Below are 16,183 nucleotides of genomic sequence, written 5' to 3' on the forward strand. Positions count from 1 at the left end.
CATAGGCAACAAACTGAAGGGAAGGGAAAGACTGATGCTTACTTGATGAAACATCAGAAAATTGCTGAACATCAGACGCATATCAGCAATGAAATCCCCCACTGTTTCGTAGTGGTTTAAATGCAGCTTCTCTTTAATCCTCTTGAGCCACATGGGGTTATTTGGATAGTTATCATCACATGTTTGGATCTGTTAAATCAGCACCACCAGAAAGCAATATTAGTATAAGTACTGGAAATATTTCTACAATCTCAGCAATAGTGCTCCAGGTTTGTGTTATTTTACTCTTGCCCTCATGACTTACTGTGACTGGTTCATCAGCAAAAACAGCACCTTCAGGCTCACACCAGGTCTTTAGGAGCAAGAACTCACATGTCTATAAAACAAAAGAAACCAATGTTCAAGGGCCTCAAATGAAATCAGGAGCCCATGCCGATAGACATAAATTGATTATATTTATTTAGAAACAGGTCCCAGCTATTTGAATGAAACTTTCACCAAATTCACCAAAATTATTATCACTGGTTCTTTTAGAGATTTTACTTAGGAATTAAGAAATTGTAATTGGTAACTATTGTTGGTTACTTAATTGATTAAATTTGCATGTGTATAAAACAAACAAAATAAACTGAAAAAATCAATTTTATTTTATTCATCTGAATGAGTTCTAGTAAGGAAAAAGAAGAATTTAAAGAAAAAAAATATGAAGCAACACAGTATTAACCAGTTAGCTGCCATGCAACTAGGATTTCCAGCACCCTCTTTTCTAACGTATCTAGCTATCTATTTACAACCTTTCATTGTAGATCTCAGAAACAAAAAATTAAAAATACAGCTGCCGAATGTGAGATGGGAGGAAATAAGGTGTGAGTTGCAATCACTATGTATTCCTAGTGTACACAGTGTACACCTAGCAGTGGCCAGTCATTAGCATTTCCCCCACCTCCATCCTCCCCACAAAGATAACTGGTCCTTCCTGACTTCTAAGATCCTCAAGACAGTAGTCAGCTATATTTCCTCTTTCCCCCAAATAAAAGGACACTGTCCATTCAATAAATTATTCAATCAGTGGCTAATCCTATACAACACCCTTCCCTGTTAATTATAGCTTAAATATTTAATATGGCATTCTTGCTCTGTAGAATGGCCAGCCAGATGCAATGCCCTGACTCCCAATACAGATGAAACAAACTGCCCATCCAACAAATAGTAGCAGCCACACAGTCTAGCAGACCAAGTACTCAAGCTGTTTGATAACCAAGTCCAATGAAGAACTGGATGGAGAAACTGGAAAATGAAGCCTTGTGAAGCTCTTTAAAGCTGCCACAGCACTGCTTTTAAATATGCCAGGGGTTCCTCCCACATTTGGGTCACAAATTTTGGGTGTCACAAGGAGAGGTAGAGCTGTCTTGGTGGTAAAAATATTGGGAAGCTTATGACAGAGGTGGCTGGCCTTGCTAAAAGGACACTTTTTATTTAGAATTTTAAAGCAATTGATGTTACAGTCCTAATTTTATTACTTTGCTCATCATTAAATTGAAATAGGAAAAGGTTTTACGTTACCCACATTTTTTTGCTTGGCACCCATTTTCCACTTTAAAACTTGGTCTTCTTTGTTGTAAAGGCTACCTTTCCATTTGCAAAAGGTGCATTTCCAAAACCTATAAAAATGCAGTACAAAGCATGATGGTAGTGTTAGATGCAATTTGCAGACAATATTGCCATGGTAGAAATTTATTTATTCATTTCTGAAAGTTTGCCATAACCATGACTTTCTTAAACTAACATTCCTTAGAAGAATACTTAGCACCAGAACTAACACGATGACAAGGCTAATCATAATAGTCATTTTTATTAAACACTATCTTGAACTGGAACAAAAAGAAGTGGTGGTATAACATATCACTTGGCTATATTACTGAAAGCTACTGTTCTATTATAGTTTAGCTTCACCAGGACTAATATGCATTAAACAGGAGAGATGAAATATCATTACAAGATTTTATAAACAGTGTAGTTTTGCTTTTATAGACTTGTACCTTATTTAATGTGAGAAAAATAGTGAAATTGATTTGCAATACAAAGTGCACTATAGTCTATAATAATACAAAGGTTCACAGCTGAGCTAGCCTACATCTTGCTAGCCTACAGTTTAGCAAGTTATTGCTGGGCTTTACAGAGTGATGTTGTCAACACCTGACTTTCTTGAATATTTCACCTTACTCTAGAACTCAGAGTAGGAAAGCAAATACCTTTTCACAGCCAATTCTTCTGGAACATGGCAAGAAAGATGAAATGATTTATTGCATGAACTGCAGCATATATCAGACCCGTCTTCCATACACACATCACATATGCCATCTGTTGGCTAAAGTAAAAAAAAGAAGAAGTTTGTTGAAACGGTAGAGTGAGAGGGTTTTTTTATCTGTGGTGTTGCTAGTACACCACCTTGTGAGCACAATGGGCCCTGAATGGTGGTTTTAAAAGACTTTAACAAAGGATTTTCAGTTGGCAGGCATATCATAAAATATTTTCAACAACCACATATACACCTGTGTGCAGTAACAACTTAAAACTAACTTGGTTTGTTTTTGCTGCAACAGATAACTTGTAGAAGTTATCTTTGGTTTATGTAGAGATCATTGAAGGTATCCAATTAATAAGTCAATATCCACTTGGTATCTTCCTGTTTTCTCAAGTCTGGCAAAACAGAAGTGTAGGAAGCTGGCAAACAGGTAATATTTCTTGGACCCTGAAAGCATCACATCTTGCTGTGCTAGGTGTGTAGACAAAGGTGTCCTTGTAAAATTACTCACCACGGACGGACTACCAGTAGTAGCACTATACAGTCATGGCTAACATTTCAGCTTCTAAGTAAAGAACATTTTTGAATGTCTTCATTTTATATTTTCTCCCTTTATGCATTGCACACATGAAGAAGAGCTTGTTTCTTCAGGCTGCTTTGCCTGTTTTCTTGATCAACCTTCCCCTTCCCACACCCATATTTTTATACTACTACTACTACTACTACTACAGGCTTGTCTGGAAGTCTCCTATGTGCGCTGAAGGAGAAAGGGGATAGAAAACTGAGCTGGTGAGGGCCAAAACAAGTCCACTGGGAAACAAGGGGAAGCCGTCACCATGTTTAGGAGAAATTGGGATTTGTAGAAGAAGAAGAAAATATATTTAAGGAACAAACACACAAACTCCCAAAAGCCCAATGAGGACTGAGCATGCAGAGCAGCTGCACCATGTTGAGCATCAGGTGGAAAAGAAAAATTGAAAAGAGGGAGGGATAGTGGAATGCCTTGTCTGAGAGCCTTAGAGCAGCGGTAGGCAACGTAGTGCCCTCCAATCGTTGGGACTATAACTTCCATGACTCAAAACCATTGGCTATGTTGGTTGGGGCTGATGGGAGTTACGAGTCCAACATTTGGAGGCCACAGAAGGGCTGGAGGACCGACCTCTGGCTCACAAGCCAGGCCTCTCCATTTGGCCTCCCAGTCCATTTTGGGAAGCCACACTCACTTGCCCTACACCTGATGTCATACAGGTGGGGCTTCAAAGAAACAATTGGGAGATTAAAGTGGGCTTCCAATTTATCCTTTGCTGGAACAAGGCATGCTCCCAGCTGCCCACCATTCTTCTCTTTGTTTGCCCCCACACACTGCCACCAGCAGCAGTAGTGGGGGTGGGGAGGGATAAAGGGAAGCATGAAGTTATTCTTTCCTCTTTGCTTTCCCTGCTGCTGCCAGCGTGGCAAATGCATGAAAGAAGCTGCTTATTTCTTAAAACGCAGGCTTCTTTCTCGTGCTTCCCACAGCAGCAGCAGGAGAAGCTTAGGAACCTTGCAACAGATTTTGACAGGTGGGTGGGATAATAATGACACCCTGTGATTGACAAGTGGGCAGCCCCACCTACCTGTCTGATTTGGCACTTGAAGATGCTACTGGAACTGTTCAAGAGGCAAGTCACTGCTCAGTTTAAAGCAGTAGTTTCAGTTTAAAGTTAATGAACCTGTGCTCATGACACGGGCATAGCCCATTAAGGCTCCCAATCCGGCCTGTCAGCAAATTGCCAATGGAAGAAGACATCTGTCTTTTCTTTCATTGACAGTTCACTGTGTTTCTGTACTGGGTGTTGAGAAAGGGATGGATTGGTTGAATTAAGGTAAAGGTAAAGGGACCCGTGACCATTAGGTCCAGTCGTGGCCGACTCTGGGGTTGCGGTGCTCATCTCGCTTTATTGGCCAAGGGAGCCGGCATACAGCTTCCAGGTCATGTGGCCAGCATGACTAAGCCGCTTCTGGCAAACCAGAGCAGCGCACAGAAATGCCATTTACCTTCCTGCCAGAGCAGTACCTATTTATCTACTTGCACTTGCATGCTTTCGAACTGCTAGGTTGGCAGGAGCAGGGACCGAGCAACGGGAGCTCACTCCGTCATGGGGATTCGAACCGCCAACCTTCTGATCGGCAAGTCCTAGGCTCTGTGGTTTAACCCACAGCGCCACCCGTATCCTTTTTTGAATTAGGGTTGAATTAGGGTATGAAAATTATATTGAACCAGATATAAAGGAGGAAAAGGTTTCATGGGATAGCAGATATTTTCCTTCAGCATTTCCTCACACAAATATATGATCAGATTCCGAGTAAGAGACAGAGAACAATATTGTTTAAAGTACAGCATACATTTATATTGATAGTACATTAACCGACATGCATCCTATGAAATCTGAATAAATCAATTAATAAATTGATTTTGGTGGTGGCTCTGCATCTGTAGAATGACCTTTCTACTAAGGTGAGTCTTGCCACCTTATTATATTCATATGGATACCAGGTACAAACTCAGCATTTTTGTCAGGCTATTTATGAATCTTAGTACTGCTTTAATGTTTTTGTTGATTATGTTTTGTACCTCCTTATTCTGAAGTAAATATTAATTTTTTTGGAGATGATCAAGACTGAAATGTCTTAATGCATAAATAGACAAATGAAATGTGTAGATGCCCATTTAGATTGGTGCATTGTCTACACTCAATCTAGTAAAAGTGTTCACAATTTGTTTACCTTATTTTTCACTGGGGAAGGTCGTGCTGGCTCAGGTAGCATGCCATCCTGAAATAAATATCACATTTATTAGGTTTGCTCTGAGGAACCAACAGAATCCCCAAACATAATCTGAATTAGATGGTGGAAATGAGACTTATTCTGACACCTCACGATTTATATTTGTTTAAAATCCAGTAGGAAAATATTTCATTCTGCTGGAACACTCTGCTACTGACCTTAAATTTCCCATGTTTGAGCAAACGAACATCAAAGATAGGCACCCATGTGAAAAGCTGAATTACTCCCATTTTGGTCTGAAGAGATACAGGGGTTTCTTACCCCACCACAGATAATAATAAATTCAGCATTACTAATGTATTCTGCATGAGATGGATTGTTACTGAGTTTCATGAATGGGCACAGCTGTTGCAAAGCATCACAGTGCTCATTTGGCACACCTGTTGTCTTGTAGATTATGATTTTTATGCTTGCAGTATTTTGTGTTTTAGTATGCTGAAAGTCACCTTGAGAAAGATAACCTTGAAAGGTGGCCTATAAGTAATGAAATAGATAACAATCCTAGCTCTAATTGAATTATCGTGGTCTGTACTTTTTGCATTTAATTTCCCACTGACCTCATTGCCTACAATCCCTCCCACTGAGAATTCTGTTCCTACCCTACCCTGCAACTGAGGATTGAACTTCACATATCTAACAATGGGGCCTCCAGTCTAGAAAAGCTGATACTATAATCAGTCTGTGCCATCAGATTTTTTTGTTATTTTTATAATAAATATCACATAGTCTTTATTGTAATCATAAAACTTCCACAGATCATTGTTCCATGGGATACAGATCTTGCCTTTAGCTGGCACAATCCTTATGTCTGCTCAGTTCTACATTGTGTTAGGGCAGGAGTCACCAACCTTTCTGAATCAGTGGGTACATTTCAAATTTTGAGACAGTGCTAGGGGCACAAAATAGTTGCCATTGTGGGTGGGGTAGAATGGGATAAAACAAAATAAGATAGCTATCCCCAGCAACCTGATGGAATACCATAGGAAGTCAGCTATGTCCCACTGGTTCTGATTGTGAAGATCACATAATTTTTATTTTACAGACATATGGATGCTGTTGTTGTCTAATAGCAACAGAGAGCGTTCCTCAGCAACAGGAAATGTATACAAGGTAGTCACACCACACTCAAAATATTTCACTGAAATTGCTTTGAAGGTATCTGCACGTTTTGTCCCATAACTGATTTTCTAGAAGAGCTGGAGCCTTACTGTTCAAAAAATGAAAAGTCAACACTCAGCAGTGTCTGTTCAGGGAAACCAGTGGTGGCCTTTGCAGGCAACCTATCACCTGTTTGTGGACAGCTCTTGTCTTAGAGCACTCTAGAATCTAGACAATGGCTTTTTCATAAAACAATTTGTACTGCTATTCACTTACAATACAGGATATTGTCCTTGTAACAGGAACGATATGTGTGGATAAATATATGGAAAGCCGTGGTGGCATTATTAGAAATTCCTTTGTAATTACAAGTAAAGAACGAGGCATTAAAATTATAGCCAATAGAAGTGAACTGCATACCTTTATTAATGTTTCTAAAGGAGCCCCCAGATAGCGGATACTTCTTCTCCAGTTTGTACCTCCAATTTCTCCTTCAATCAGAAATTCTTGTGGTGTTAACCATGTTCCCTTAAAATTCTTGATACATTTTTGTGTAGCTCCTGTAACAGAGAAGTCACACCAGTGCTGCAAGCTTGTCCCATTCAGCAAAGTTCAATAGAGGGAGAAAGAAATTGCCACCAGCAGCTCCTTTTCCAATATTTACATTGGGAAAAATCAATACTAGAAATGTATTTCAGCACGGGACCTGCTCAGGGCCAACACCAGACTACAGGGAAGCGGGGTCTCTACTCCTGTCCCAGTCCTTCTCTTTGTGGCAACAGCAACACTATCCTCTTCCAGTCCCAGTGTGGTGTAGTGGTTAAGAGCGGTGGACTCATAATCTGGTGAACCGGGTTCGCTTCCCCGCTCCTCCACATGCAGCTGCTGGGTGACCTTGAGCTAGTCACACTTCTCTGAAGTCTCTTATCCTCACTCACCTCACAGAGTGTTTGTTGTTAGGGAGGAAGGGAAAGGAGAATGTTGGCCGCTGTGAAACTCCTTTGGGTAGTGATAAAGCAGGATATCAAATCCAAACTTTTCTTCTTCTTTCCCTCTTGCTACCCCCATCCCTCCTGCTTCCTTCCCTGTCCCCTGAAGTAGCATAAGTGGTGGTGGATTATCTATCATCTCCTCCACATCTGAGATCTGAGAAAGGCCCAATGGTGGCTACAAATACTTTAAAAGATTTTCTAGCTGCAGTGGCAAACTACTGTAACAGTGCAGCCATTTTCTCAGACACCTCACACAGAGCACGCCTCTGAGCAGTGAGGTGAGTATCTAGCAAGTCACTGTAGATGGGGACAACCTTTGCTGTAAGCAGTGCACACATACCACTACTTGAGCATGGAGGTGAGTATTTGGGCAAAAGGCTGGTCTGGTCAGAGGCCCTGGAGTCTTTGGCCAGTGCCCAACATGGCTGACCACAAGCACTGGGCCTGATAATACCACCAGTAAAAAATAGCATTAATTACATGAAGTGTAAAATGTGTTTCTCTTCCAATGTTCATTTGGTATAATTATAATTTAAGTCGGGGGCAAATTTTCTCCGCCCAATAAGAATGATCCTGAAAACTGTAGCACCAAATACATTGAGTTGTCTTTTTTCTTTTTTAAAATATGGAGGAATTGCCAATTATTTTCAATTCACAATTTATGGGTTGATGTAACTGCAGTGCATTAATGCAGTCTAATGTGGGGAAACTTTGGCCCTCCAGATGTTATTGAAGTACAACTTCCATCAGCCCCAGCAAGCGTGATCAGGGCTAACAGCACCCAGAGGGCCAAAGTTTTCCCACACATAGTCTAATACACAAATGATATGCTGCACCAATTAAAGTGGAAGAATACAATACAATACTGTTTTGTGATAATTTTTTTAAGTTGAAAAAATCATTTAAGCATGCATTTCTGAACTGTAATTTGAAGGATTTAAAGGTACTGAAAATCCCATTGTGATATAGATAGAATTACTCCAAGTTACCCAGGATTCAGTGGGAAATAAAAAACCAATTTCCTACAAGACTATTTAAGTGGTCCCAAACATACAATTACACCCACATTCTGCAACATGGATGCATCTTTCTCCCAACACACTCATGGGCACAAACACAAAGATTTTAACTTCTTATTGCTATAAAATTCCCTTAAAATATGTAATTACACATACAATTAAACTGTTTCGAAACAATGTTTACCTGTTGCCAATTTTTCCTTGTATAAAACACCTTTAGTTTTTCCACAAGTAACAAGCACTGTTGAGCCCTGGACAACCGGCTTGTCTTTTTTAATATTTTGTATACCTTTTCCTAGAGGAAATCAAGAAATTGATGTCAAATGCTGCAATTTCCATATTTTGGGTTTCCAGAAAATGACAGCAGTCTTACCAAGTTACAGATCCTGCTGATAAGATGTGGCATGAAGTAGCATTTCATATCACCTGAAAATATATTGGGACACAATTCTAAACCAAAGATACTGTCAGGTATGTTGGCAGGCAAGGGAGTTTCCCCTCCCTCCAGTAGCTTCTGATAAAAAGTAATGAGCCTCTGGCAGGTTTATACTCCGTTTTATTTATAATGACATATTGAGAGCAGCATCAAACCACCCTCCCCATGGATGGCAGTTGCTCACTCTGAATCCACTCCGCTTCTGCAGCAAGAAGCACGCTACCGGTCACCTGTCCCGCCCCTGCGCTTCGTTGTTCCTGGACCCTTTCAGTCCTCCGAGTTCGGGGGGGTGGATTTCCCCACTACTCGATTGAAGAATCTCCTAAATGCTCCCTCCCTCCTGGTTGCCTAGCTACTATCTCAAAGCTGTCCAGCTCTTCCCCTGACTGTGCAGCCTCTGAATCTTCTGGTCTCTCTGTTTCTGGGAACATGGAAGGCGGGGGGGGGCGAATACTCCCCCTCCTCCTCTGTTAGAGGCTGCTCTGTCTGTGACTGCATTCCCCCATCTTCGGAGTCAGACCAGTCTCTGGCATCATATTCAGACCAGCCCCCAACAGATACAATGGCTAGAAAGCTACAGGATATGGTGGAAGCTCCACATTGCCAGCATAACTCAAATTATGACTCCGCCATGGAGATATTCTGGCACATCTGCGCAGATGCCCTGGTGCAACTCTATGTGTGCCAACTCTTAAGAGAACTGGGAACTGAGAAGTCAGGTTGCAGCATATAACCACAATGTGAAGCAAGTTCCTTGAGCTCACATAGGGTCAAGGGGTCAGGTTTCAAGACATAGCAAGAATGGAGCTCCATAGTCATCATAACAGGATTCTGTAACTATTGGTAATGGCTAACATTGCATGCATGCAGTTAAAACAACTACAAAAACAGGGAACTGGGTAATGGAGGCAGGCATTTAAAAAGAAGTGGGCAAAATGGCAGCTAGGAACCAGGGTGCAGGTAAATGACATATGGACAACGCCCACGCCCAGTTTGTAGGGTGTATGCCAAAGCTGCTTTTGGAGAACTGTGGAAGGGGTTAGTTTGGAGAACCTATGAGGAATCTATACCATTGCACCTTCTTTACCTTTCGGAGTACCACCCATTTTCAAACAGGTGTTAGTTGGTCCTGGAGACATTTTTGCCATGCTTTCTGTCGCACCAGCAACTTTCAGTCCTGAAAAAGAAGAAGAAGAAGAAGAAGCCATTTAGTAGGGAATTGTTATCCCTTTTTCACTCATTTTAAAAAGAGGAACCAAGGACTCAGCTATACAGCTGCAAATAAAATGTTTTAAGTGTGTTGTAAAGTGCATTGTACAAATGTGGCATTAGATGGCGATGGTGAGCTATGGCAAATTCAACTTATTTTTCAAAAAAAAAAATTTTTTTTAAGCATTTTCACAACATTTTTAATATGTGGCTAGATTCCACCCAAATGCCATGGAATGCCTTCATAGTGCCAGGCCAGCAGTGCAGTTGTGTATTAAGCATTTAAAAATGGTGTTTTTAAATTACAAGAACAATGGAAGGAAACACAATACAGGGAACAACAGGAAAAGAGAAATCTGGAAAAACCCATACATTGCTTCATAAAGTTCATACATACTACATATAAGCATCCCATACTAAAAGCATCAGTCAGTGTCAAGTTTCACCAAGTAGCACAAAGTCACTGGGTTTTCAATACCTTTCAATACTCTTAACTGATATGTTCGCTTCTCAGATATGACTATATTCCAAATGTTATTATACCAAAGAGAAATATTTAGGTCTTTCAAGGCTTCCCACAACTGTGTGATAGACAGCCTAGCTGCAACTAGCAGAAAGATTAGCAAAATGTTTAGTTTTATGTTCATCTTAATGTCCTAAAAATAGTTACAATTGGGGTGTAATTTGTATTGGGTCCTGAATAATACTACTGATTTCCTAATATATGTCAGAATAAAAGTTTTTGACAATCAGGCATTCCCATCAGAGATTGAAATATGTTACCGAGTGACCACAGCCCAGCCAAAAAACTACTGCTAGAGAAAGGGTAATACATGATAGCTAGCAAACTGGAGCCTTGTACCACCTATGGGAGACTCTGGTGTGGTATTCTGCACTATGCAGGCAGAAATAGACCCTGCTGGTTTTAATGGTTCACACGCTTTTCTGTTTTATATCATCTATTTCACATCCTATGTCTGCCTCCCAGATAGTTTTCGTGCTTCTTAATGGGCTGAATGAAATTTCCAACAATTCTCCATAAATCTCTTATACCAACACTTTACCTTTAGATCCTTGGTTTAACAGAACAGTTTCAAATCTGGTAAGGGATCCGGTGCCTAGATACCCTGATTTAGCAGGATCTAACTCAACTGATGTAAGTGAAGCCATCCCATACATACCCAAATCTCCTGTGTCCAGTCTTAGTTGATCCTGGGAAACTGGATTACCATTTTTATTTTAAAAATTGCATTATCTAAAGTATCCTTTTTCCTCCCAAGACAATAATACCTTCCACAAATTTAACATATTCTCGTCTACTTTTATCCAATGCTTATATACCGTCATTGCCATGAAACATGAATATCAAAACTGAAAAACCTCTTCATATAAAATTATGTTCAGAAGTGCCCACCCTGCTCCATCTATTTTTATGCAATACCTTGATAGCTAGTTGAGGCTTCTCCCTCTGAAAAATATTTTTTTTTATAAGGTTCTGCCATTTCTTGATCAAACTTGGGTGTAAGGAGAAAGGTAAAACCTGAAACAAAAAAGGGAAATTTTGAACAACCTTCTCACTTAGTTCTTATGGGTCAGCAAATTCTGCCTAAAATGAGAAGACTAGTCACAATACCTCCTAAGAAAATGGCTGTACTGTACTTGGCTTGGGGAAAGCTGGAATATGGAACTCCTTCCCATAAGGAAAATGGTGTTTTCAATTTCCAAAGATGGATTAGGTATCAGTTGAAAATGATGTCAGCAATTGGCAGCTGATTATGCCAACTCTGTTTCCATTTGCCAGCATTTTGAGACTAGTGGGCCTCAGTAAGGGCCTCTCCAGGCAGATGTTTTATTGTGGGTGTATTCTGCAACACGTTCTTGACACAATAATAGTCCACTAGTGGTGGATTTATTCTGCTTTAGCTTGCTGTGTGATGTTTCCTTAATGCTACCAAGTTATTGCTGTCCAAAGGTTCTATAGCGCAACAAAGGCATCACAAAAATATAGCAGAACATTTGTGACATAAAAAGTTATAGAACGTCAGAAGGAAGTTACAGGCTATGCACTGACTTAAAATAAAACAGTGCAACTGCCTCAAGCTTTATCAAGCAGAAGCAATGCTGACAGCAGGAACACACATGACTGTCCCAATAGCCCTATTAGCACAAATCATCAGGAATGCGCAATAAAAAGGCTACCTGGAGGGTCTCTAATTTTCATCCATCTCAGGTAGTTCCTGTAGGTGGAAAGTTTGAGGAGTTCTGCCATATATTATTGCATTTTTCTCTTCCCACAGTCTATGCCTCAGAAACATTTAGAGACCCATGTAAAATTCACCTTTCGGTGCAGAGAATTCAGAATTGTTCTTCTTTGTCTGGAGTATGTTCTTGCTCCCAGGTCCTGTGGCAAAGCTATTTGTAGCATGCTGGAGAACTGAAAAGAAAGCGTGTGAAGAAAACAAGGGCATTAGCACCTTACTATTAAATTAAATGGATAAAATGTGTTGTGAACATCTAATTCAGGGGTCAGCAACATGGCACGGCACCTGGGAAGGCTTCCAGTGGCGCCCCGGGGAAAGGTCCTCTGACTTTGAGCTTTCATTGCTCTTGTTTTAAGTAAGTTTCTAGTCCTCCTAAAAAAAAAAAGTTATGCAACAAAATGTGCAGGTGCTTTCTAAGCAAACAAGACTGGTGGGGCTACCTTGTATATTTTTCATGATACTATGGACAGCAACAGCATCAGTATATGTAAAATCAATAATCATAATCAGTACCATCAGGACACAGCTGACTTCCCATTGTAAGCAGGTCCAGCCTGCCAACGAGGTAAGGTGAGGCAAATGCATCAGGTGGTACATCCAGCCTCCACTCCTGCCCTCTGCCTCCTCCTCCTCCTTACCTGCCCATTGTGACACCCTCACCCAACACCTCCATTCCTGCTCTCCGCTGCCCACTCCTCTCCTCTACGGCCTTCTGCTCCCCTGCTGCCTTCTGCTTGGGGTGGGTGTGTGGCATACAGGGGAGGAGCAGGTGACAAGGTGCTGACAAAGAGTAGGCGCTAGTGACATTTCCTGTTTTGCCCAAAGCTGCAAACTGCTCCGAGCCAGTCCTGATTTTAAGCATGAGATTATTGGGGGTGGTTGTCTCTCTAACTGTGTGTTATGCCATGTTCCCCTTGGCAGCCATTTTGTGCTATGCCAGACACACCCCACATGGCAGCCATTTTGTGACCAGTGCCCCTAGCACTCTCATAATTGAAAATGTATCCAGTAGTTGACAAAGATTCGAGATCGCTGATCTAATCATTTATGGTTTATAAGAAACTGCAGCTGGTGCAAAACGCTTAGTACAGCATCCTTCCATGCATACACATCACAGAGGCTGGATGGCCATCTTTCTTGAATGTTTTAGTTGAGATTCCTGAATTGCAGGGCATTGGACGAAGCAACCTTTGGGATCCCTTCCACCTCTACGATTCTATATCAACAGTGCTGGAGGAATGACACTGATTGCCTATTTGCTACTGAACTGTGTTTGAGGTGATGATGTTGACATGTAAGGCTCTGAACAGTTTAGGACCACTGGCGAAGGAAGAGGGCTGCGGGGGGAGTGCACCGCCCCTGGCAGAGAGATTATGGTGGGGTGCCATTGTGGCTGCCCACCCACCTGCACTGGGCGCCCCGCCCCCGCAGGCAGCACACCACGCCCCCAGGACGCATGCCAGCCCCGCCCCTGCCTGCTCTCCAGCCCCCCCCCCCCCCAGTGCTGGAGCATGAAGCTCTGCCACTGTTTAGGACAATGCCTCCTTTCACATATTCCAGCCCATTCACTGTCAAAATTGGATGCCCCTCTACTAAGGAGGATATTCTAAACATGCCATATCAAGCAGACATACGTCTTATGATGACTAGGATACAGCACCGTCTTCTGACACAGTCAAATTAACTTTCCCTTAGAGACAAAATGAGCACTTATGGGGAAAGCTGGTAAAAACCTACAATTTAAATAGGCATTCCTGGGCACTGATCCTTAGTAATGGCATTACTTAACTTAATTCTGGTTGATGTTTTCTTGTTGTTTTAGTGTACTGGTTTTATTTTGTAAACCACCATATTATTTTTCACAATAAAAAGCAGACAATAAGTACTTTCAAATAAACAGAATAATAATAAATTCGCCAGCAGATGGCAGGCAGAGAGCTGAGACAAAGGGAATGCATGGTTGGGAATATTCCGTGGCTCAAACACTCACTACTACACCATTTCTCAATAAAATCCGATGATTTTCCTTTCCTTTTGACTATTTATATTTTATGTTTGCCAGGTAGATTTAGCACAACCAACAAGATAACTTACCATTTTCTAGGCTTTCATATATTGGCTTTAAATTTTGATATGCTTCCAGGTTCTCTGGGCAGAAAATCTCCTTTACTGCTGACACATTGTTTGCAATGCTTTCAAGTACACTGTATACCACTCTTTGAAGAGCATTTGCATTTGACGATACCTGCTCAGAACAAATCTAGAAAAAACAACAACAACACAAGCATTTTTTAAACTCATATATAGTAAGTACCCCATTTCCCATCATATCCAAGATGGTAAACCTAGCATAAGCAAAGAAATCAAATCTAATTCAAATTCCAAGGCCCAGCACAGCTAAAACCCCTCTCCGGTATTTTGTATTACAGTAATGGCAAAGAAAGCTTCAAGGCATGTGACCTCTTGTTTTTCAGAAACAAGCCACAACCTGCTGTTGTTAAGGAGTGCATCGTCTTCACTTTTTCGCTGGGTCACATCCCACACTAACTTTCAAGGTTCCTCCTCCTGTGCAATGGTTGCTGCTGTATCCCAACCTCTCCTAAAGGCTCTCAGGATGGAGAGGGGAAGTTATGCTGGGAGAGGACCACTGGCGTAGGTTCACTCTGTGGACACTATGACTGAATGGAGTTTCAGCCCAGATCTTGGCATCCAAGTCTAACACACTGTTCACTACACTTGGTTGTCTCTCATGCTATGTTCCTCCTGCTACCCTGAAAACTTTTCCGGTTATGAGTCACGTATAACATCTCCTTATGCCACAGCTGCAACCATTTGTCCTGTGCCATATGGGTAAAGGTAAAGGTAAAGGGACCCCTGGCCATTAGGTCCAGTCGTGGCCAACTCTGGGGTTGCGGTGCTCATCTCGCTTTATTAGCTGAGGGAGCTGGCGTACAGCTTCCGGGTGATGTGGCCAGCATTACTAAGCCGCTTCTGGCGAACCAGAGCAGCGCACAGAAACGCCGTTTACCTTCCCGCCGGAGTGGTACCTATTTATCTACTTGCACTTTGATGTGTTTTCGAACTGCTAGGTTGGCAGGAGCAGGGACCGAGCAATGGAAGCTCACCCCGTCGCGGGGATTCTTCCCACAGCGCCACCCGTGTCCCTGTAATATGGGTACTTCAGCATTAAAAACAGCACATGGGAGAAGGCTGCTGCAACTTTCCACCTCTTGCTTCCTACCTTCCCTTCAGCTATTTTCCTCCCCTATTGGCTGGCTTCAAGTATTAGGAAAAGGGAAAAGTAACTGATTTCAAGGAGCTAAAAAACAGGTAGTGAGAGTTGAACATCCCCTTTCTTATGCATTGCTGATGGTTAAATTAAGATGTCTCCCACCCCTTGCTTTATATACTAGCTGGGCAGACATGTGAACAATGGTCCTATAATGTCAGGTTTTGCTCCAGGAAAAGCTCAGACAGATGTGGGGAATCTTTGGCCCTTCAGATGTTGCTGAACTAGAATTCCCATCACCTCACCCCTGGCCATTGACCATGCTTGCTAGGGCTGATGGGAGTTGCAGTTCATCAACTTCTGGGAAGCCAAAGATTCCCCATTCCTGGCTTAGATGAACTCCAAAAACCTAGGCACATCTTAAAAAACAAATTCAATGTCTAGAATAGTCACCTTAAACTGCTCCTCAGATATTATTTTCTTGTCTCGCAGGATAAAGAAAAAGGGAAATGAGTCCTTGATAGCAGCAGAAATCTGCATTTTATTGGCTCTGAACCATTCCAAAATTTCACCCGAAGTACCTAGAGCAGACATGCTATAAACAAAGCAAGATGTATCAGATACCTTCAAAAACTCGATGAAAGCAAGAGAAGTGATGGCTATTTGAAGAAAAAGTTCTAGCATTACCGTCGCAACCAAAATCTAGAATTACATGGAATTAAAATAGGCAGATCCCATTTCTGAAAGGGGAAAGCTATATTTAAAGTGTCCATGGCAGGTGGCCATCCAGCTCAAAAACCTCCAAGGA

General features: G+C 41.6%; 1 protein-coding gene across 3 annotated transcripts in view; it reads right to left on the reverse strand.

Annotated features, from left to right (window-relative positions):
• LOC310763727 (nuclear body protein SP140-like protein) overlaps positions 1-16,183 on the reverse strand; it is a 116,934-nt gene that overhangs the window by 3,665 nt on the left and 97,086 nt on the right. For all 3 annotated transcript variants that reach the window (XM_083616343.1, XM_083616341.1, XM_083616342.1), the window contains 12 exons: positions 15,829-15,970; positions 14,241-14,406; positions 12,224-12,319; positions 11,327-11,425; positions 9,764-9,853; positions 8,425-8,535; positions 6,650-6,789; positions 5,072-5,119; positions 2,253-2,368; positions 1,568-1,661; positions 305-376; positions 43-189 (listed from right to left, as the gene is read on the reverse strand). In XM_083616343.1, the coding sequence (XP_083472469.1) occupies positions 43-189; positions 305-376; positions 1,568-1,661; positions 2,253-2,368; positions 5,072-5,119; positions 6,650-6,789; positions 8,425-8,535; positions 9,764-9,853; positions 11,327-11,425; positions 12,224-12,319; positions 14,241-14,406; positions 15,829-15,969 (1,320 nt within the window). In that variant the 5' untranslated portion in view covers position 15,970. The remainder of the gene's footprint in view (positions 1-42; positions 190-304; positions 377-1,567; positions 1,662-2,252; positions 2,369-5,071; positions 5,120-6,649; positions 6,790-8,424; positions 8,536-9,763; positions 9,854-11,326; positions 11,426-12,223; positions 12,320-14,240; positions 14,407-15,828; positions 15,971-16,183) is intronic.

This window comes from Podarcis filfolensis (assembly GCF_964270895.1).
Source record: "Podarcis filfolensis genome assembly, chromosome: 5".
NCBI classification, from domain to species: domain Eukaryota; kingdom Metazoa; phylum Chordata; class Lepidosauria; order Squamata; family Lacertidae; genus Podarcis; species Podarcis filfolensis.